This window comes from Salarias fasciatus, chromosome 15 (assembly GCF_902148845.1).
Source record: "Salarias fasciatus chromosome 15, fSalaFa1.1, whole genome shotgun sequence".
Lineage (NCBI taxonomy): Eukaryota > Metazoa > Chordata > Actinopteri > Blenniiformes > Blenniidae > Salarias > Salarias fasciatus.
The window spans coordinates 16314652-16338595 of record NC_043759.1 but is presented as its reverse complement, the minus strand read 5'-3'; the positions used below and the strand labels follow the sequence as shown (position 1 = coordinate 16338595).

Here is a 23944-nt window from a genome sequence, read left to right as displayed (position 1 = left end):
TCTGACTCTGGAGAAGATGATTTACCTGGAATGACAAGCTGCTGCTCGAAAAGCAAAATAACAAATCCCTTTGTCTGCAGCGCCCCTGCTGTACAACACCACACAGGCTCTTAACCCAGCCTCCTGAGGTGTAAAAAAATCTAATACAGAACTTAAAGTACTGTATTATGTATAACATTTCTGGGGCAAAAAGTCACTGCAACCTGCGCTGTAAACTAGGTCATTTTTCTGCTTTTTGTGCTGAAACATGATCACTGCAACACCTGAGTGGCATAATCCAACACTGACTTTTCCCAGATCTGAAGAGTTGCTGCGTCAACAAGCAACCGTGTAACTGAACCCTGAAGGTGAATGTGAGTACGCATTCAAGACCATAAAATGATAGATATACTGGTGTGAAATAATAAACCGATGCATCAAAAAATAATAAATACTAAGAAATAATAAATAGATAAGCGAAAAAGTGGTTTATAGCTTGTTTTGAATATCCAAAAATGTCCCCTGCTTTTTCCAATAAACTGCCCACCAAGCTGTGCCCTCCAGGTGCTCAGCACTCCTAAAACTAAAACTCTAAATCTCCCGAGTGTGATGTAACGTAATGTCACTTGTTGTCTTTGCTTCTGAACAGAACAGGCTTTTCCTAGCTGAAGAACGGACTGTCTGAACAATCCTAGTTCATTCCTTGATACACAACGGTGAAGAGATTCATCAACCACAGATCACGCTCTGTCCCTGGGGCCGGGATAGGGAAAGAAACAGAGATAAAAATGGAGATGGGTATAGTGACAGTGATGGTAGTAGCATTAGGGGTAGGGTGCCTGGCACTTGCAGGAATAGGACCAGGAGTAATGATCTGGCCTTTTGTGGGGCTGGCAGCAGTTTCAGTCCTGGGGGCAGCATTTGTTGCAAAATTAATTATGAGAGGCAGATTTAAGAAAGAGACATGAAAACAAAGAATCAAGGCAGTATTGCCGGCCAACAAGGGAGTTTTAGTGATGGTGTGTGCAGAAGAGTTCTGAACCAGCTGGAGATCAAGAACGAACTGCTGAGGGAGGCTGAAGAGGAGGGAGTCACAGCAGTCTGACCACAGTTCCAGGCGGGAGGCGATGGGCAGTTGATGCTTCCAAAAAAGAAACTAGATTTTGTTAGAAAAAGATAAACTTTACTTTAAAAAAAAACAAAAAAAAAAAACTTCATCCAGTGTTCATATTATATCTATTGAAGTAAATGATCAAAATACTTTTCTATTTTAAAGTAGATCTAAGTATACTCCATTTTATAAGTCGAAGAGTAAGATGACATTGCAATTCACAAGTAACCACAAAAACACAACAATGGATTTTAATAGTATTTATTACCTCCAGTACACTGTTCGGCTGAGCGCTGACATCTAGGCAGTTAAAAAAATACGCTTAACTTAAACACAAAGAGCATTATAAAGCATACCTATGGGCATACAAGAATAACTTTCCTAAAATGTACATCTTTACAAAGTGTTTACAAATAGAATGTAAAAAATAAAAGACAGAAAAGTGCAACAAAAAAAGTCAAAGACCGACAATCCCCACCAGTGAAATAGAGGGCCAACATATACAATAAGAAATAAAAAACATACTTCATATTCCTAACTTGTGTTTGATGAAAATCTTTTGATATGAACCTTGATGTGCTTTTTCAACTTGTAGTGTGGTTTTGTGATTCATTATTTAAGTATTAAGCAGTGCGTGATAGGAAAAAAAAAAACTACCATTATATGATAATATTCACAGTATTTTATTAAAATTTTGTGACTCCCTAAAACTGTAATAAAGTCAGCTTTAAATAAATATATTTACTTTCATGTACAACCAGCCTGCAGCTTGCAACAACAGTGATGGGGGGCAGAAACACAGAGGGATCCTCCAAAATAAATAGGACATAGATTTGTGACTTTATTTTTGAAGATTTTAAACGAAATTCAACAAGTGTGTAGGACGTATCTGATTTGGTTTATGGGATTAAAAAAAAAAATCCAAATGTGTTGTATGAACCTGTATGGAGTGATTCTTTATGTGAGCATCGATGTAACATCAGTAGTTTTGTAAACAAACAGTTGACTATTAATTTGAGTAAAGAACAAAACAAAACAAACAAAAATGAAATGTACACCAAATACAGTACTTGAGTCTTGTACTTAACTCTCCTTAATGCTCTCCTTTGTGGTCCCTCTTATAAACAAAGGTTAAAATGAGCATGACTTAAAAAAATAAAAGAAATAAAAAGAAAACCATCTATTTAAGATGAACATTTTCATGTACGAGATTGATGCCCCCATACTATTACTCAAAACATTGTGATTTGCTCACAGAATCAAAATAAATACCAAATCCTATGGTTTCTTACAAACTAAAATTTCAGCGATTCCTTGGTTTTTAAAGCACGGCACCCTGAAGGTGACACATGTGGCAGGTAGCATCACGCACAGCAACTTCAGCACTTACCTATTAGATCTTGTACAAGCCAACAGTTTGTTATAATTCACTCCTATAGGTGACAGACGAGCCTGAGAAGCAACTCCGAAGAAAGTAAATTCGATGTTGTAAATCTTTGTTCACAAGAATTTGATAGAGAAAGCACAATTAATAACACTAATGATGGCTGTTCCTCTTACCAGGTTAAGATGAACTGGAGCTGAAAGTGCAGGTGAAATAACCTTAAGGACTACAATAAAAGGCAGAGTTTGTTAACTTGAGATGTAATTCTGAAATGTGGAGACTGGTCCTGCTAAAGATCAGATGTTTGATACTTGGTTGTGAGATACTGAGCACAGAAAAGGACTGTTTTATCAGTAAGATGACTATATCTGTGCAACAGTTTACTGGCAGCAGTCCTGCAAAAACAATCCAAACTACCTCTATTCAAAGCAATCAAGAGGTCTGAACTTCTGTTGGTGTTAAAATCCGTTCAGTCACCCTGAATCCCTTCCATGAACTGGAAAGTTTCATTTGACAACATCCCTGGAAGTACTGAGGCAGCTCACAGACAGGAATTGATGCAAAATGTGAACCATTAACAACAGTAACCTATAGTGTGAAGCACTGTAACAGAAAGCATAGGCATTCACATGTCACTGCACATCTGGCTGCAAATAAACTGCTTCTGATGCAAAACTTGTGTAATATTTGCTTTTGGTTGTGGTTCATCATGTAGATGTACGGCATTCAAGGCAAAGCAGCAGTGTCCCTTTTGTTGCTATATGCTGTGTCTCGGTATATTTTTGGCTTTTAGTCGTCAGTCAGCCAGCTTCAGGCGAAGCTGCTGGAGCTCAGACACTGAAACTTTTCCCTCAGAGACTGGACGATGTTGGGTTGGTTCTGCTGCGGCTCGCTCCACAGGTACTTTTCCAGATGCTCTTGGTCGAGAGACCTCAGCGGGTGACAGGAGTGAAGTGGAGTGGAGGGCAGACTCTGAGACTGGACAAGGACTCGGTTCTGACCGGAGAGGGCCGCCGAGCTGCCATTTCTCTGCGTTAACCTGTCCCGCTCGTGCTCGCTTTCGTCCTCTGAGCGGATCTCCACATAGTCATCGTCATCGTCCTCGTTGTCCTTAAAGTTCGCCAGGTAGTTCTGGGTGGCGGTGAGTATGCTCAGTGCGGAAGCCCGATTCAGCACCACCACCTGCTGGCCGTCGTGCAGAGTGAGGTCCGACTGCGCCTGCGTGGGTCGCTCGGGAAGACTGCTCTGCCGACCCACCCGGGCCAGGCCGGAGCCATGCAGTCTGTCAGCGGATCGGTCCGCTGCAGGTCCGTTACACCTGAGACCCGACTGGTGAGTCATCTCCTGCGGCGGATTGGTCAGAGAGCCGGCTGACTGGCAGTGGCCAGAGGGGGCAGACGTCGAGGACTTGAAGGAAGGACGTCTCTTGATGGAACTGTACACGTGCTCCTCCTCCTCGCTTGGCGCCGATATGCACGAGCTCCACCTCTGTGTCGGTGGAGTGGTTGGAGAGGAAGGGGACGTTTTGAGGGATGGGATGGAGCACGCAGAGGTGAGCCTGTGCTGAGGGGTAGAAGATGCCCGAGTGCCCCCCGCCTCCTTGGATGAAGACACAAAGCTGGCCAGCTCTCCGTTACTGTAGGTGGAGTGCAGCCAGTCTTCCTCCAGCGAGGTCTCGGGCATGGACGGCGAGGACGACAGCCCTGGGTGGGTGTGATGGGGAGCAGCAGACGTCTGACCTGGAGGATCCCTGAACATCACCTGGTCGTAGAGCTGGGAGTACTCTGCTATCCGTGCACCTGGTGGAGACACAGAGAAATTACAATTTAACTGTTTCATAACAGGAAGTTTGAATTTTCCATCTCAAATTTTTAACGTTTTAGGTGAAGAATTTGCTCATTTACATTGAAAAACAGGAGCTGCCTGATCCACATGGCTAAATAAGAGCATGTAAAATAATCTATATCTACAAGGAGACAGTTTATAACTTTACACAAGGCACAAAGCAGCCTCAAGTACAGAACAGTGTTCTGATCATCTTAAATTAATTACCCAAGGCCTTGATAGTTAACGTGTATATTTTACCTATGGCGGCTCCGCCTTGCTTTTTCTCTTCTAAGATGGCAGCAAGGTCCTTCTGTTTCCTCTCTGCTCTGGCCCGAGAACAGTCTCCAGGGTCCATGCTCCTCATGCGCAGCAGCTGGTTGGCTTTTTTGATCTTCTGGCTGTATTGCCGTGCCATTAGGAAAACGCGGCTCTTCGTCTTGTCCATCAGCTCCAGCGGAAAGTCCACAGACTCGCCCAGGAGGAGGGAGGAGGAAGCCAGGGGTGAGTCCAGACCCGCCAGCTCCCCTGGGAACAAACTATGCAAGTCTTTGAGGGCGTCGTCCCTCTGAGGGGCGTTTCGCTGAGGAAGCTCAATCAGGTCGTCGTCCTCCAAGCGGAAACTGCCACTGCTGAGACGCGCCAGTCTGTTGCGGATGCTCCTCACTGTGCCAGGGAGGGGCTCCGGGGTGACAGGTAGGGGGCGAGATGTGGGAACAGAGCTGTGGTTTTCTTCTTCAGCGGTTCCTTCACTTTGAAGATCAGGGAGGTTGATAACTGGGATGGTAAATGATGGTGTGGAGGTAATGGGTGGGGGCTTCGACTGATGTGCTGGAGGAGTCTTGGTGGGACTGCCGGCGGGTTGGGAGCTAATTACAGGGCAGCTCTTCGTGGGACTGTTTTTGACAGACGATGTTTTCTTCGGCGACTCGTTGGCACTCACTGGGAACGCAGCGGGGAGTCTGTCAGCCTTCTTCTCGTTGTTTTTGATGTAGTTTTCCAAGTCGTTCCAGATCTCATCAACATGTTCCGACATCTTGTCTCCTTTCTGCGAGCGCTGGGAAAATGTCTCGGAAGCAGAAGACGATGAATAATCTGGCTCAGAAGAACACCGGACAAGAGAGGAGGAGGCCTCTGGACCTTCATCTCCAAAGTGGAGGCTCTCTTCAGAGACAAACCCTCCCAGACTTTCGGCCAGGTCCTGCTCTGAAGCCAGCAGACTGTCCCTCTCTTGTTTCAGTTTACTGTCGTCACTCATTTCTTTCTGTTCGGTGGATGGAGGCTCTCTAAAAACGATGGTGTCATAGATGTTTTCCTCCACTATCTTGAGCTCACAGGTCCCAAACGACTTCCCCTCCTGTGTGGAGGAGCGGTTGCTCTCTGACGAATCGTCCGGTTCAATTATAGTCCCTACGACCCCGGGAGCACCCAAAGCATTTGCTGCCTGACCCTGGGAGCCCTGCACGCCTGTGGGAGTGGCTTTCTTTGATTGGCTTTCTTCGGGGTCCCTTCTGATGAGGCCCATACTCTTCAGGTCCTCGTAGCTGATGTTGTCATACACATTTTCAATATCGTCTATCGTCAGCTGCTCAGCCGAGGACGATCCAGACAAATCATTGCTGGAGGATTCGGTGTGGATCACTTCCAGGCCGGTGTGTCCTCCTTGCTCATCTTCAGGACTCTCCCGGGCCTCCGTGACTTTCTCTCCTGCACTGCTCGCCCTCCGCAGAACCCTGCTCCCATCAGGCGGAGGATCGACCTGCACCGTCGGCACCTTTTCAACATGCCAGCTGCAGGGCCGAGCTGCTCTGGGTGACGAGGGCACCTCGGGCCGCTCCGTGGGCGCCTCCGGCTCTGGACCGCTCGGCTCCGTGGGAACAAACATCTGGTAGATGTCCTCGTCCTCGTCATCGGGCTGCATGGTCCTCTGGCGGGTGGGGAACATGGCCCTGCGAGCCCAATGGTCTGCCCAAATGTTTCTGACAGAGGGCTCACTGTCTGTGACGATGACCGAGGGAATGGGGGAGTCTGGCGGTTCCTCTGTCACATGTGGCGTCCTGAGCAGAGGCGGGTGGTGACTTCCTTCTCTTACCAAGGATTCTCTGGCTCTCTGGTTTGAAGAAAAAGCAGAAAATATCTGTTTGACATGTGGCTTCGATTAAACTTAAGATGTTACGCCAACTCATTCCCATCCTGTGTGAATTGAAAGCAGCAACAAACTCATACCTGCAGGTCAGAGGGGCTCATGTTAAAGGTTTTCCACTGTTCTATGCTGTCAACAGACGCTTGGGGGTTCAGCCTCTTCCTACTGCTCTTGCCAGGAACTCGCAGTCTCTTTCCCCCTCCCTGAGTGCAGAGATTTCAGCATTAACAGCATGTTGGAAGAACTAGAGGTGAACACAGAATGATCACAGCAGTTCATTTCCTGCAGTAACTCACCAGACCGCTGTCGTCCTCATCGTCAGCATCCTGTTGATGCGACTCTTCGCCTTCCTCTCTGTCACTGTGGTCATAGTGATCGCCAGGATCCAGGGACTCTTGTGACTGGTTGATGAGACTGCGACTGCGACCGATTGTGCCCAGAGCCAGCTGGGACACTGGAGAAAGCAATGTGGCACCCAGGCTTGTTCTCTGAAAGGAGAAAGAGGAGCAAGTTAGAGGTTAAATACAACAAGATCTGTATTTATGACTGGGTACTTGTTGAAATACATTGTCCACAAGAACTGAGAGACTTGCTTGCTTTTTATTTTTTTTGAGATTGTAAGTGAAAGTGAATTCTGTTCAAGATACAACATTTCAAAGTTCATAGAAACTCAAATGCAGGACGTTTGAGCCATAACGCAACATAACATCCATGTCAAGACTCAATTTCTCTCAGTCCTGGAACGAAGAGCAAGTCTCTCTGTTCTTGTGGGCTTCATACAGACATTAAAGGTTCACCTTTTCACCGTCAGTGTGAGCAATATTTTGCTTTGCATTCTTCAGTAATTTGGAAAGGGGTTCTGAGGAATGAAACAAATCGGGATCACTTTCTGTATTTATGACATTTTAATACATTCCGAGTTAGGTAAATAGCAACTGGGGGTCGATTTCTTGCAATTTGAGTCAAAGGATTCACACCTTTTCTGCGTCCTCTGCGAGGAGTGGGACCTTCCTTGGTTTGAGGGGAATCCTTCTTCTCACCGTCAGGGCTGTAATGAAACCCAGGATGATCTGGAGATAGGAAAGTAAATGACAAAAAACATAACACATAACATTAATATGATAATTCATTTCATCCAATTTGCTATACAGTCACTAAAGTAAAATTCAAACTTATAACCAGTTATGAATCTAATCATCAGAGCAATCGAACTGCATCATTTTTAAAACAGGGATAAAATAATGCACTTACGCATGGCATCCATCTCCAAAATAGCTTGTTTAGCCTAGAACCAAATTGACAAAAAGAAGGTGAATTTCACAGATTAGTTCAGGAGTGGGCAAATTAAAAGCAAATACTACTCTGGGGGCTCGGCCATAACTACTGAAATCTGCTAAATAGGAATATATGACGTATTAAATTGATAAGACAGTGTTTAGTCACTTTTTAAAATGTATGCACACAAATTATTTGACTGATGATAAACTGAGCACACTATAAAAATACATTTACTATTCTGAAAATAAAAAAAGTTGTACTGTGCACATCACGGATGAATGGTTTTACACTAGGTGGCGCCACACTACAGTCCTTTTTAAAAGATGCATGAACGCAAGGATAAAATAGAAAGGCTGAGGAAAACAAGGATAGAAGGAAAAGCTGTCAAGTGGGATGACATTTTAAAGACTTTCCACACAAAGTCTATTTGCACTTTCTGTGATCACTGAGTGAGCTGTCAGAGAGGAGCAGCTCTTACCTTCGCAGGGATTTTGGCAGGATGGTTTTCCAGTATAAGCCTCTTCAGGTGTAAGATCCACATGCGCTTGTCTTGCTGCGATTTGGCCTAAAGACAGAGCACAAAACATCAGAGGGAACATAATGTCATGTATGCCCTCAGGGCAGCTGACAGAGATGCAGAGATAAATCCTTTCTTGCATCACGCACGACAGTTTCTCTTTTTCACAGCATGCGGTTGTTAGATAACAACAGTGAGCGGCATTAGCTGTTAAACCTTAAACGTGTCTGAGCAGCTCACTGAGCTCAGCCTGGATGCTCTACAAAAGAAGTAGGCACCTGTAGATAATTGTCACGCTTTTCACATGTTATCTTGCACAATTCTATGAGTTATCTATATTTTCAAACATGTGATTATGTTCCAAAAAAAAAAAAAGAAAAAAGGTGCGCCCTCTTATGCAATAAGAGGCTATACCTGGACTGTGTGCTGTAGTTTGGGATTCTTGTAGTGAAACACACTGAAACTCAGTGGCTCTTTTGGAATAACTTCCACCAGCATCAGGTTGCAGCACTGCAGGAGACAAGTAAAAATATACCAGCGGTGAGCAGAAACACTCACATGTTAAGTGTACTTTTTTTTTTAAGGGCATGCAATCAATTTGTACGACTAACCAGGATGTGAGCCTTGTATGTGTAGGACTCTTCGCGTTTCTTGGAAATCAGCAGCAGTTTGTCAAACAAAAAGAGTGTTCTCTCATTTTTGGCACGCTGCAGACGAAACGTTCCTTCAAGGACCAACTCTCCGTAACCGATCAGATCAGGGCCTTTCCAGTTAGTCAGAAGACTCTGGATTTCCTGAAGCAAGCACAGAATCACTGCATGAGGGGAGCAGGATAACTGAACAGCAACAATCATAACACCGCAGTGACAAGGGGAGGTTTAAATAAACAAAAGATAAAAAGTCTGACTTAACGTCAAGTTAAGTACAATAAAATTAAATATACCTAATAACGACTAAACATCCAAGTGAACACTTATCCAGTTAAAAGCTGCTTGAAGTAAATCTTAAATTGGAAATGTGACAGACCAGAGTAGAGGATGTCTGTTTCATTAGGGAATAAAAGAACAGATTTATGGCTGCATTTGAATAAAATTTTAATGCATTATGGTCAAGAGGGGATAAAATGAAAAACAACTGAAGACTGAGCATTTTGTTATCGAGCCAAAATGTTCTCCAGCGTCTGAGCGAATGTTTCCACGCAATCCTGCATTCATATGACCACTCCGTCTCCCGGCAGATAAAAGAAAAAAGCTCCTCTTTTATGTGTGTTCCTGATGCAAGGCCATCATTAGTCCAGTGGAAAATGCAGTGATTTGTGTAAGATGTGGGCAGGATGGAGGCCTTGGCTAGTTCAAACCTCGAGTTCACATAACTGTGCTGCAGAACAAAAGAATGAGCACCTAGATAGACTTGGAACTGCTTTCTGTGTGTGTGTGTGTGTGTGTGTGTGTGTGTGTGTGTGTGTGTGTGTGTGTGTGTGTGTGTGTGTGTGTGTGTGTGTGTGTGTGTGTGTGTGTGTGTGTGTGTGTGTGTGTGTGTGTGTGTGTCTGCGTGCTTCTCATACCTGCAATCTCACAGCATGCTCATGCTTCCTCTTCATGTCATTGATGTGCCAGGCCACTCTCTGCATGGTGTCTATGGCCTCCTGCACAACCTCGTACGTTTCTGTGTCTTTCTCCATGTGATTGGCTATCTCCTGCACACACACAGAAAATCCATCATGATTAAGTATGTGCAAAAACAATACTTGTTCTAACGCTGGCACAGAAACATGCATGCTAAGCACCATATGTTCAAACATTTGGCGTCTCCAGCAGAACTCTGCTGGATCAAAATGACGCCTAACCAAACACATGCGTTTGCATTTGTAGAAATGAAAACAGTGCACGGTGATACAACTGGACCTGCACAATTCTGTGGATGAAGGATAACTGTTTGAATATCTTGTAATATCGACGGTAGACATACGTGCAACAGTAAGTGGTACTTGAGGATCCTCTGCACCGGCTTGAGCAGGTAGGAGCCCAGAGGCAACGAGTGCTTCAGAGATTCCTGGCGCTCGCGGAAGAACTTTGCCAACACCTTGTTCCTCATGCATTCGGTGAGCACAGCCACCGACCTGTGGAGACGAAACACAGCAAACGGGACGTCAGGGACGAGCAGTAAACCATCATCTGACAGCAATGACAAGCGTTAGTATGATGGTCCTTTTATAATAAGCAAGCTTTTTACTCAGCCACACGTGAAAGATTTCAGCCTGTACGTCATATGAACTGTGCACACGCACATTTATCATCAGTTTTGTCATTGTGCATAACATCACATGTCTTAGTCACTTTCGTTTGTGTAAGTTTAATCCTCTGACAAACATCCCATTTTTAAATTACATTTATAGAACCAAAACTTGGCCTACAAAGCAAATCATTTAACCAATCATATTGCACTATTTCAGAGTCAGGTGTGTATTTTAAATGTTTCATGAAAAAAAATGCAGAACTAAATAAGTTAAAGAACCAAAGCAACTGTTGAACGTCTACTTGCTGTGTGACCCAGTGAGGAATAAAGAGCTTTTCACTACCAAACAGAGGCCGAATGTCTGTGCGCGTGCACACGTGCACGGTGGAAAAAGAGAGAGACAGTTGTGAACTTGTCTCTTTCTTCTGTGTCATGCGTGTGCGTGTGTAAGTGTGTGTGTGTGTGTGTGTTCGCTTGCATGTGGATGTCTGCATATCTAAATTCCAGCGCAGCTCCACACAGGCCTCACATTGTTCTGGAGGAAACCCGACCTTAGAGCTCAGTATAACCATGATATATCTCCAGCCTGTGTGTGTGTGTGTGTGTGTGTGTGTGTGCGCACGCCTGCTTGCATCTGTGTGGAAGTGTCCCTCTGTGTGTGTGTGTGTCGTGTGTGACCTTGGTGGGGGTCACCAGCTGTGATGCGGATGTGGGAGAAGAACTATTTCAAACAGCTGACCAGCAGCGTGGCGCGCACACACACACACACACACACACACTTATACAAATATATACACATAATAAGCCTTCAATTAATCATCACGAGCTTGTAAATACTTTCTTCCTCACGTGCATTTCTTATCAAACACTACGGAAGAAAAATGATATGCAAAGGAGAAGGTGTGTTTGCGAAGGTGAAGAGAACCGCAGGATGAAGAATTGCCTCACGTTTCAGAGGATAAACTCAAACACAATAAGGAAATACTGCACATAACTCCACACAGGTGTCCCATGGCAGCACAGGACACACACAGAGAGGAATAAAAACATTATCAAGTGTTCCGCATGATAAGGTGACAACCTTAATACCCCGTCCGTCAGGGTGGAAGCTGTAACTCTGTCATTGGGTCACAAATAAAAGAATGAAAGAAGAAAGAAAAAAAAAACCAGACACACGAAGCAGGGAGGGCGGTTGAGAGAGCCTGAGGCGCGGCTGACGGTAGACACTTTGACTCCTGCCGAGGAGACGTCTATAGAGCGTGTCAGTCCATCAGGCGGGGAGAAAAGGTAAAGCATTGAGCGACATGCACAATGGAGCCATGTGAGACGCTGGGAAGACGGCATGCGGAGGTGAGATCGGGATGGGATAACAGTACAGTACGCTGCTGAACAGGACCGTCTCAGACGCGAGCGCTCACACACAAAAGAGGGCTTTCTTACCTCGGGTAGTTCGTACAGTACTGGGTGTAAATGTGGAAGTCTTCGCTCTGTAAACAAACACAAGGACAAATCCATTGATGCATTTATTAAGCTTGGGATTATAAGAAATGAAACAAAAAGTCATTTTAAATACCACTACTATCAGCCTATTAGTCCAATTTTAATCAAAAGTACACAAATCTTGCAGAACAGGTATTTTATATCCCTCAAAAGGTCAAGATGTGTCCACATCATTATTCGCTTGCTTTAATTTCGTGTTGATGGATCTACAAGCCCTGAACACACACACAAAGCATCCACTCTCCTTCGCTCGCTGATCCCGATTGAACCTCATCCCTGTAGCTTGTGATTAGCCCGAGTCCCGGCCTCTAATTCTCTGTTTATCCCAAACATCTGAGCACTCAGATGAAATATCCCCTCATAGCCCTTCGCCGCCCCTTTAACTAAGACTTTTCCCACCTTGCATACCTCTCTGAACATCAAAGCCGCCGGAGAGAGAGCACAAATTATCAAAGCTAAAGGAAAAGCTCTGATAATCTGGATGAACGCTTCAATCTATAAGAATGGAATGTATAAATATATGAACGGATTTACATTGGAGTAAAAAAACAGTACTAAATGTTAAGCAGCTAATTTCCATAAAGCTCGCAGATGTCCTATTATGTAAAGATGAGGAAAAATGGCCAATACAGAACATTTTTTGGATTAAAGGAAAAAAAGAGATGCAGACAAAATAATGTCTAAAGAGAAAAGCTATTTCTGATTTCTGGTAATGTATATTTTTTTAATGAATTGTTGATAAACACTTTGATATAATTCAAATACAGGCTTCCTTCCTGCAAGCCTTTCTTTGCATCACTCTCCATATCATGCTCTCCTCAAGACCCCGACTTGAACCCCTCTGCTGTTGCATAATATGAGTTTGGTTAAACTTGATTTGTGTCCATAAACACCACTGGAGTTGCAGGATGCATTCAGTTTTCAGGAAGCAAATGAGGACAGAAGTGTGTACCGGGTCATAATGTACACACACACATTTGCGTACATACACCAGTGTATACAGGCAGAGCGAGGCGGACGTTAACATGTGACTCACGTTAAACTCCCAGCATTCACTGACAGATCGTGTCTGAAAGCCATGAGTTTTTCCTGCACGTAAATATAACTTCAACTCAGCCCAAAGCAAACAGTTCGGCCGGCATCCTACAAACAACGTGTCCCAGCAAAATATACTGAGAATAAGAACACACACAAAGGCAGACGCAGGCAGACGGTGATGATTTGTTAGCCTGAGGTGCTCCGTGGGAACCTTCCTAAATTGAAGAGCAGAGCTCTCCTCCTCGTCTCCAGCAGTCTGCTGCCACAGACCAGGCCTAAACGCTACCAGATGTGCCACCGTCGATTTCTGATGACACACGCCAGCGCGAGCCCTAATACACACTCTTAATATCCCTCTGCTCCACGAGCACAAGACCACAAAGTACATAAAGGCTTCTATGGAATACAAATTTTGCAGAGCGAGCATGAGTACATGCACACACAGACACACACACACAGACACACACACACAGACACAGACATACACACAGACACACACACAGACACACACACAGACACACACACACACAGACACACACACACACACACACACACACACACACAGTGCTGTGCACGCTCTTTGAACCTCCCCAGGAAACCAGCAGACCTTAAAACAACTCACATCCATAATACACATCCCTTCTGGAAATATATACAAGCTCGATCATATAATCATCGTATCCCCATCCTGCTTCTGAGAGTTTGGGACTTTGAGCAGCTGGAAGCTATATGTGATGAAAATTTTAAATATCCCGTTCCGTCGTATCAAGACACAAATTATACGGAAAGATTTGAGTTCTGGCCACTAATCACTACAGACTAAAAAACAAGATTCAAGATGGCTCTGCAGCCTCTCATCACTTTAATGACAAAGCAATCAGGCAGTTTTGTTGTTCCATGATCCATGAATATGAGCTGGTCACAGTGACTGAGCAGGACGGCAGTGAACAAACATCAATCAGCCATTACATTGTGACCACTGACCGGCGGAGTGAGTAACTCAGGTTAACCATCATTGCGCTCGTGAGCAGGTGTCGTATTTGTGGCTGCAAGTGAACAAGCGTCACTCAGTATTAGAGCTGATTTGAAGTTTAGAACATTATTTCCATAACTGCAGCTGCTGTGGGATGTTTCATATCTGCAGTGTTCAGTACCTATCAAAATTGAAATGTAAGCAAAGGTGGCTCTGAAAATAGGCCGACTTACTCAAATGGTTAATAAATTAATGTTGGCTTCAATAGAAGGCTAGCAGAATCCTTTTTTCAGTGGGCAAGGCTGTTTAGAAAAGAGGTTATTGGTCAGGTGGCCATAACAATATGGCTGATAGTTATAAAAGATCATAAGGTGTTACAGTGAAAAAGGGAAAAGAAAGTTAAATTCTGGTGTCATAATGCTTTTTGTGCTGAACTCAGCAAGCAGCAACTCATAAAATGCTTTCCCATCTTACCCAACAAAAAGAAGTGATTTAGAGCAGAGGAATGATCGCCAATTATCTGAGGGAGGAATAGAGATTTACAATAACATCCATCTCCTATCAACACTCTGTGCCAGGCTGGGATTCTTGGCTGACAAGGCTAGATGAGCATTGGTAACAAGTGTGTGTGTGTGTGTGTGTGTGTGTGTGTGTGTGTGTGTGTGTGTGTGTGTGTGTGTGTGTGTGTGTGTGAGAGAGAGAGAGAGATAGTGAAAGAGATGTTTTGTGGTATTCCACTTCTTAGCAACCATGACTAAACCCTCTGCAGCACAAAGGAACTCTGGATATTACCCTTTTGCCAGAAGTCAGCCTGTGAAATCATGAAGCTACACACACCATTTAAACTCGCCATCTTTAACCACACAACTTACTTCCTTTTTACACTTCCCTTGACCTTAACCAAAGTAAAACTCCGATTATAAACTTGATTTTTGCCCCTGTGAGGATGACAAATCCCTGCAATGCGTGGGTGAAAACAGATGAGGCCCCTAAAACAGCAATAAATGCAGACACACAGGTCAAAAGCTGAGGAAGCCTTCCAGGTACTGGTCTGCCTCCTGGGCTGCACTCAAGCCTCACTTGGGGTTTTATGGGTGGGGGGGGTGGGGGTGGGGGGGGGGGGAACTCTTGACTCCCTTATGCACCAACTCATTGGTGTCAAATACATCTGACTAACACAGACAGGTTAACAGGTTTCCTGCAGAGCTTGATTATGATGCATTCAGGTGTGCAGGAGCAAGAAAACATGCAGGATAGTAGCCAAGAAAAATTTGACAAACTGCATGAGCAATCAACCGCATCGCACCAGCAGTACAAAAAGAAGAAAAAAAAAAGAGGACTTTGTTTGTTTTAATCTACATGTGCTGTACAAGCCTCATCAGACAGAAGCTATCAGAGGAAGGAATCTCCAGACAGGACGTGTTCTGAGCGAGCGGACCCTTTACATTCAGCTGGCTCCGTCCCAGTCTCACCCCCTGCCAAACCACACAGTCAATACCAAAAGGATTCCTCACTGCTTTTATGATCAATATCACACTCACTGCAGACAATATGTCACTGCCACATTGTACTCCGTCCATGAAACCAAAATATCAGCCACAAGCCTCTTTTTCATACGACAGATATTTTCCACAGCATTTATCAGTCTGTTACAAGGCGCTGCCATGCTGGGTCATTTATAGATCTCACTTAATTAAGCGGAGCGATGCTGCGGGCTGCCATAAAACCAATTCCCCTCAACAACAGCTGCTGTATTTAGAGAGTCTGTGACGCTGACTAACTTTTTTTTTTCTGTTTATATACATGGTCAGACAGTTGCTCTGTGGTAGTGTGTGTAATTACATCTGGGTAGGGAGGGAATGTAAAGTGTTTTAGAGGAAGTGCTGGAATGCAAGCACGTTATCGCAGGGGCATAATCATGCATGCATTTCGAGAGGCATAGATGGGCGAAGGGCAGGAGCTAAACCGCACAGCCTGATGGGCACTGATGCTTTGAGCCAAGCTGCTGAGTCCAGTTTTTCTTGATGAGGCACAGCTATTATCTCCCATCTGTAAATACGCGGTTGCACATTTGGACACTGTTTATGCTCCACCATGCCCGTATTGCACAGCTAAAACTGACATTCCCACGACCAAAACAACACGACTAACATCAATAAACGTCCAAAGGAGTTTACTTTAGCGTCCTCATCTGATCTTTGGATGCTGTCAGCATTACAGAGTATCGCTTATATTTCCTTTTCAAGAGGCAGAGGTAGAGAAAAGATACACACTGCAGAATAAATACTGAAAACTTTAAACAGTACAAGTATTTTTTTTGCACAGCAGTAAACAAACCTCACATATCCAGCTCATTAACCTGTGTGTTTATTTTTCAACATTAATGATATCTTTCCTGGCGTGAGCTGCTCACTTCTCACAGGCACTTATATAACCTCACATGATCCAACATGCCAGGTTCTGAAGGCGGTTGTTCAAATTATCATTTCAACACAGCTGCCTTCAGACTCCAGTGTGAGCAGTCTGTGGCCTGAAGTGACCTGTTTGCACTCAACAAGTCATGTCAGAAGTCAAAATGTGTGCTGCGCATGTCGGTGTGTCTGTGTGTGTGTGAATTTTGTCTGAAGATGGTGAAATGGACAGTGTGAGAAGTTACAGAAGAAGTAAGGGAAGGAGAGTGACCACTTTTACCTTTGATACGAAGCACTCCGCAATGGCCACAGGGTCTGCATTACACTTCTCCAGATCATGAAGGAGGTCCCTGAAACAAAATTATCAGCCATTTTCTGAGATTTTCAACATACATGTACTCTCTTCCCATTACTCCCAACACACTTAAACATAAATTACTCATGAGATTTATTGTTGCGAACAACTGCAGTGATTTTCAGAAGAAAGAGTGACCTCTTTAGCACTGGAATTAGGCCTAAGGTCATCCAACTCTGAACAAATAAACTTCCATGAATTCAAACACCGGGCTCCTGTGTGCGGCTGTGTGAGCAACCACTTTAGGGGGGGAAAAAAAGAAATGGTCACTGCTGAAGTTATTGTTTCGTGGTTGCAGGATGAGGTCACCACGACCACTTTAAACCGCTCTCAGGCTTCCTTTTACTGGCCGACTCGTCTGTGTGCGGCAGCTGAGAAATGAATAGGTGGGAGAGCTTGTTTGTGTCTCCAGACCACCACGGCTGATGCTCACCCGGCCATTTCGTCTGGACACGGAACTCACACGCACACACACATAGTTCTGAGCAGTGTTGGAGGAGACAAATATGCAGACGGAAATTAATTGCACACACTCCCAAACACTCACACACACACACCTGTCTGTCGCAGCAACGCCCTTCCCAGGAATAAACAGGTGGCTGAGCCCGGTGTCAATGTTAGCCGGACTTTGTTTGTGGAGCCAGGAGAGACAATAACACGTCCGTGTATTTGTAGGTGACCGAGAATATTTGGAATGCTTTTTCATTTATGGCTCAAGTTTAAAGTCCTTCACCTCCCCCTAAAATATCCTCACTCACTGGAAGTGTGGATACTTTCTGTGGTTACGTCTATTGTATTGTAATGATGTTAACTTTTGTCAGCGAGTACATAGCTAGTTAAAAAAAAAAAACTATTGCATTTAGCTCAGCACAGAGGATTGTCTGGGAATTTAAGTGATAGAAAATACATCAAAATTCCAGCATGTGTTTGTTGACATTCGAGTATGAGCCTTTCTTTTTTTAAAAACTTTGATCTGGACCAGAGAACCACTCCCTACGCCTGCACTCGCTGAGCTGTGTTTGAGATGTGTGTACCTGTTAAAGTGGTAGATGTCCTTGATGTTGCCGAACAGCGAGCCTTTATCCTCAGAGCTCAAGGCCAGTCGAGACTGGTTGCTGATGCACTCCAAGTAGTCCTGCAAAGAGAAAGACTGCTCATGTTAGAGGGTCATTACAGTGGTAGTTTATCAGCATAATTTACTGTATGCAGGCCAAGAATGGATACTTCAAAAGACTTGGTTACTGTAGCTTTCAAACACCCTCACTAAATAAGTCAGACACTGTAAAATCAAAGAAATTGTTGAAAATGTCAAATACGTTTCCAATTCAGGACTAAACAGAAACACGCTACTACCGATTAACACTTCAGATACCCAAACACTGAAAAGCCCAGAAGGAAAACTTTATATCATAATACTTTAGTAGATACCAACAATGATGAGTCACAATATAAAACCGTGATCAACCCAACTACAAATACAGCATCTCTAAAATGGATCAAACCATCATGTAGAGGTTTTACTGTGTTTCTCCTGTAAGTCCCTGCTCTGAACACCAGACACAGAACTGTTGTTTAGTGTAAACAGCGTGAGAAGATTATACTGCAGCTCATCAGGTTTGTCATTAAAAAAAAAAACCCAGACTGTTGTGAGAAAACGGGTTTAACAGAGAGTCCTTGTCAAGAAGCAGGCATATCTACAGGATGTTCTCAGGATGATTCAACCCTGTGGCTTTTATCGCTGCTTCCATCATCGCTGTGAGTGACGACTGCTGATAAGACTGTAATTAAAGGCCTGTTTCTCGTCCGTCCTGTACAAACAAAGTCAGAGGCGTAGTGAAATTGAAAGGACGGATCGAGCAGTTTGTGGCAGAATCCAACAGGAGAGGACTGAGGATCCTCTTGTTAATCTGTTGGAGAAACTGTAGATGTATCATCGACTATCATTTTTGAATAAAGTTTATTTTAATTTTTCCTTTATACCCACAGTGGTGGAACAGTAAGCACCCATAGGTCCCATTTCATTACATTTTGGATGTCTGAATACACGACAACGGTGTTTGGAGCCACTGGCAACTCAAGATTTGGCGAATGAATGACCCCCAAGGTGGAACTTTTCAAAACGTTTTGTAAACAGAGGAAAATTCAACTTTCTGGAAATGTTCAGGCCCATGGCCATAGTAAATAGTCCAGCACATGTGCGAGTAGAGGGACAATAAACACGGCGGACTCCAGTGCAGCACGACGCCCAGTCCACGTTCTCCTGGGACTTGGTAGTTTTATAGCTGAGTCACCTGTAATTGCGATGCAACGTCATCATCTCTCCATACAAATGTCAAGTGTACTTGACACCGTTAATGTTTATAGTATTGTTGTCTGCCCACATGTGTGTTTCTTTAAAAACAAACGGCACCCACTAATGGACAAACATGAAAATTGCATTGGTTTCAGAATGTAAACAAGAACCTTTTCTGAAACAAAAAGTGCAAAACCGATGGATTTTCACTTGAAATGTTGTGGTGTAAACAGAGTTGTGGAGAGAAGGGCTCCAGTTAGAATCCCAGTGGGGATTATTTTACTTCTACTCTACTTCATGAGTGCATACTCCGTTATTTGCTTGCCCCATCATGGACTGGTGCCCTGTGCAAAGTTTCTCTACTTTGACCAATAATCAGCTGAGATCAGCTTCAGCCATCTCCAAGTTTGAGTTGGATGAAGAGACTGAATTTCTCTGTAAATTAATAACCCCTGCAGTATTGCTCAACAACTGTCATGAGACAGACGAGACTGTAAATCTACCACTGCAGGTTGATAAGAAAAATATATACCCGAGACATGAAAGACACACCCTCCTGGCTCTGACGCATCTTCTGCACAGATGAGTTCAGCTCTGATAGTATCTGCTCCTGCGGGCAGGTAAATGTTGCCAACCTGACAGCAACCCAACACACAGCAGAGGAGCGCATCGACGACGGCAGCCACGCATGCCGAGATCTTCAGTCATGAGGGACAAATGTTCTGGAAGGAGAAAGTTCTCTTGTGTTGGATTTGGTAACGCCATTTAAAGTCTACCACGGTCTAAAACTGAGCAATTAAGACTTTACAACACCAACAAAAGTACCAGGCTGCCCTCGACATGCACAAACACACCCAATGATCATTTCAGTGCATGCACCAGTTTTTAAGAGCCAAAAGGAGAGGGCGGGAGGACGAGTATCTCTGTTCACTCCCTTCAGTCTGTTTGTGTCATTTCCAGTCAGCTGCCTCAATTTCTGTTTAAACATACCATTTTATGTGATCAGTCATTGTTATTGTTGGGATAATAGCTGAGCCTGAGTAGCGGTCTATTAAATTGTGTTTGGTCAAGAAAAGAAAGGAAAACAGAAGAAACTGGTTAGCCTGGAATATGGATGGGATGTCAGGCAGATTAGATTGAAAAGGTGTAAAAAGTTCAAAGGTTAAAGACGAGCTTCGGGCAAATGTTTTGTTTAAAGGATTTGAGTTACAGGAGGAAATAATAGAAATCCTGCTCATGGGCATGTGTTGAGGGTCACATCAGGAGGTCATGTTTAGATTCTGTGGACTATCAGCAGTAATATGTAAGGTGATGCTTTATTAGCTACAGGGTCAAAGATCTGACCTGTTCACTCATCATGAAAGCCTCAGCGAGCTCAACAAAGGGGAGCGTTCAGATCAGCGCGCACACACACACACACACACACACAGGAGAAGATTCACTCCCTACCAAGCGTCAGACATAACATGTACAAACTTGATACTTTCTTGTTTAACCATTAGCCTCCTCGAGTGCACACTTCTCTCCAAAACACTAAACACTACCCTCGCCGTGCCCCGCAGCAGGAAGCCATTACTCCAGACAATGCATAGTGCAAACAATCAAATCTGTGTGCGAGAGCATTGCTGCACGCCAAGTGATGTTTTCTCGTTATTTCCAAATTCTTGCCCGACTTCAAATGGCCTGGTCATGCGTTCCAGGTCTGAGGGGGAAAAAAATAAAATAAAGCACAAGCGAAAAGCAAGATCAGAGCTTTCTTTTTGACATTGTTTTTTCAGATGACGGATTGGGCTCATTACACACACTGATCAAGCCAAGAAGGGATGGCCGCGCAAAACCAATAAACATCAAATAACGTTCAAGTACAGAAATGTATGGTGGCTCTGAAAGCTCAGAAGTGTTGCAAATACAGAAAACTGAAGTTTTTACCCACAAATGTGTGGAATTTAGAAAAAAAAACAGATATTGCAAAGTGAGAAAAAACCCCCACAATGCTCTTGCTGACAGATGAAACACAGGTGAGGCCACGGGAGTCTGGGTAAATATTTGGGCAAATGTTGTCACACCCTGCTCTCTTGCAGGAAGCAGCATAGGCCGAGGGATTAGTGAAACGGGGTTGCAGGACAGCTTGCATGGGACAGTACTGGTAATAGATGAGTCGATGCTGCGCCTGTGCTCCCGTCCCCTGTGGTTTCCTCAATAGGCAAACTGTCCTGTTCAAAGCTCCATTCACACAGGTACAATCAGTGCAATCCATCCGAATCCATGCACTCACCCCAACTGTCATTAAAGAGGGTGAAGAAAAGCTAAGTGCATGTGTCTTTCCCAAAGTGCTCATGAAGAATGAGCCATTCTGCAGCGAGTGCTGTCCAGGGCTGGGTGGTCCGATCCACTGATGGCAATGGGCGATCTGCTCAGCAGATGAAGAACAGAGCTCATTAAGTGCAGCTCCTAAGCTCTGTTCAGTGTTCTCCTTATTTACTCTGGACACTGTTATTTTAACTAAATCCCTTGTCCTACTTTTCTTCTTCTGTGCTATTTTTCTCACCTACATAATGCGTGGAAGGTCAGGAAGGAGGTTCAGGAGAGGGACGGTGCACTGATGAAGAGCAATTACATGTCAAAAACCTTATCTTTTTTCCACCACAGCCACTGTTATTCTCTTTTGCCTTTTTTTACCATGAATGTTGGCCCTAAATAACAGAACAAAACACACTGACATGGGTCATAATGCAATAGCCTGGAGTGAGGAAGGAAACAATGTTAATGATGAGGATGTGGGAAAGGTAGCCCAACCTCCAAAACATGCAAATACAAGTTTCCATATAATAATATTCAATCGTTTCACAACATCATCAATTGAAATCAACTTGAAATATGCAAATCACACCACACCTGATCCAGTGTATGTTAGCACAATGCATCTTAAACTTCCCCAAACACACGTTGAAAGAGCTGATTAGAGAACAGACAGAGAAAGCAGGTTAACCTTTGATACAAACCACTACACCCAATCCTTAACAAAGCCACTCAAACACCGACGACAGGCAATGTGTGTCTTCAGAGTTCAAAGCCAATATCACAAAACAGTGTGTGTGTGTGTGTGTCTGTGTGTGTGTGTGTCTGTGTGTGTGTATGTCAGCACAAAGGCACTGGGTGTCGTGTAACCTGGCCAAACCCTTGCCTGCAACAAGTGCAGGTGACCTTATTGTATTAAAAGCAGCAGGCACTGAACATCACGTGTGAGAAAAAAACCACCAGGAAATAAAGGGTGTGTTCGCTCGTGGGTTAAAGTTTTGCATTCACCTGCACTCACTGAACTGACAACTTGGAGGTTATTAGTGAAAAGATAATCCTGCCTTGAGTCTTTATACATTCTATTTTAACGCACATGTCTGAAATGAAAAGTGAGAAGTCGCACAGCAGCAGAACAAAGATTACTTCAAGGACACCCTCTGCTCATGCGTTCATACATCTTTGAAGTCCAGGACATACGTGGAATCCTTCTACTCTCAACTTCTTCCTCACATTGTCTTAAATGATACAGCTGCATTATGCAGGAGAGATCACTTTTCCTTACCTCCACAATGCTGCGCAAATCCTGCACGTAGGTTCTCTCCGTGTCCAGTATTTCCTGCACCACCCGGTCCACGTACGTCCGGGGTCCCTGCCCCTCACTCATCCTCTGCCCTCCGTCGGGGGTCAGCTCGGCCTCCGAGTGTTCTGCTGCGGTCTGTCCGCTGTTCTGCCCCCTCCCCAGATGGATCCCTTCGTCTTTCCCGTCTTCCTCCTCTCCACACCCCAGCTGCCTGGCGGGGACGAGCTCCAGCCGGATCGCCCCAGAGTCCCGGTCCGGGGTCACGGCGTTACAGTGAGGGGCGGCGACGAGGGTGGAGCGGCTGCCCAGCGAGCAGTGGCTGTCCCGGGAGGAGGCGGAGGAGGACGTGGAGCTGTAGCTGATGGGCCTCTCGGCGCTGTCCGGAGAGGAGTCCATGCTGATGGCGGAGCAGTAGCGCGACGAGGCGTGACGGAAGGCCGGGTTGCGGAGACAGCGAGCCGGAAGGTCAACGGAGCTCAGGACAGGGCCGGAGTCCGGGACTTCAGGAAGAGGAGGCAGCGCATCCGGCAGGTAGCTATAATCGTCTGAAGAGAGAAAAACAGTGATGAAAGAAAATTACCAATCATTTTATTTTCATTTAGCTTTTTTCTTTTCCAGCATATATTAAAGCTTTCAGATTTTGCAGGGGTTGTCAGATTTCCAGCATTGAACACAGACACACGAACTCTGGTTTGGACGGCTGCAGAGGGCTCCAAAGAGTCTAGCAAGGAGGAATTCATGGCTCTAGTTGAGTTGCAGTGTGTTGGCCAACATGGTGCGGCAAATGGTGGAATGCCTCATTACAAAAAAGAGAGAGAGAGAACGAACCTCTAAGTATTGGTCTGACTTTCTGTTTACTTTAGAGGGATTCAGATATTAACGTTTGGTTGTTGCCAAAACAACCTTCCAAAGTTGAAAAATCCCAGCATATGTTGCTTAACCACTGTACTCACAATTTATTCTGGGTCAAACGAGAACTTCCTTTGACATATTCAAGCTCAATCATTTCAACTTTGACTCATCTGCAGCAGCAGGTCACCACAACAGCAGGACGACCGGGCCTCCTGCACTACCATCAGGCTCATGCTACTGCTGTCGCCTCAGTTAAATGACTCCAAACACAATAAAAGGATTTAAAATGCTGTGATTTTGCAACTGATGAGTGTTTTCCTGTCAAACTATGGAATAAAGGTCATCAAGATTTGGATTTAATTGAACATAAAGACCTCTCCCCATTTTAAATAAATCAGGTTTCTTCGTACTCATGAACCAACTGAATAAAGTCTAGCATGAAATGTAAAGAGT

At 44.4% G+C, this 23944-nt stretch overlaps 1 protein-coding gene across 2 annotated transcripts in view; it reads right to left on the bottom strand.

Annotated features, from left to right (window-relative positions):
• Nucleotides 1-1335: 1335 nt before the first annotated feature.
• LOC115401563 (pleckstrin homology domain-containing family G member 1) overlaps nt 1336-23944 on the bottom strand; it is a 40368-nt gene continuing 17759 nt past the window's right edge. Inside the window, exons 2-17 of one of the 2 annotated variants that reach the window (XM_030109826.1) lie at nt 22622-23184; nt 17783-17883; nt 16674-16743; nt 11912-11958; nt 10205-10355; nt 9801-9932; nt 8848-9030; nt 8651-8746; nt 8198-8284; nt 7693-7726; nt 7419-7511; nt 7239-7300; nt 6738-6929; nt 6525-6644; nt 4560-6408; nt 1336-4273 (exon numbers count right to left, since the gene is read on the bottom strand). In XM_030109826.1, coding sequence (XP_029965686.1) covers nt 3285-4273; nt 4560-6408; nt 6525-6644; nt 6738-6929; nt 7239-7300; nt 7419-7511; nt 7693-7726; nt 8198-8284; nt 8651-8746; nt 8848-9030; nt 9801-9932; nt 10205-10355; nt 11912-11958; nt 16674-16743; nt 17783-17883; nt 22622-23184 — 4769 coding nt within the window. In that variant the 3' untranslated portion in view covers nt 1336-3284. The remainder of the gene's footprint in view (nt 4274-4559; nt 6409-6524; nt 6645-6737; nt 6930-7238; nt 7301-7418; nt 7512-7692; nt 7727-8197; nt 8285-8650; nt 8747-8847; nt 9031-9800; nt 9933-10204; nt 10356-11911; nt 11959-16673; nt 16744-17782; nt 17884-22621; nt 23185-23944) is intronic. The other variant, XM_030109827.1, reaches the window with a different exon arrangement.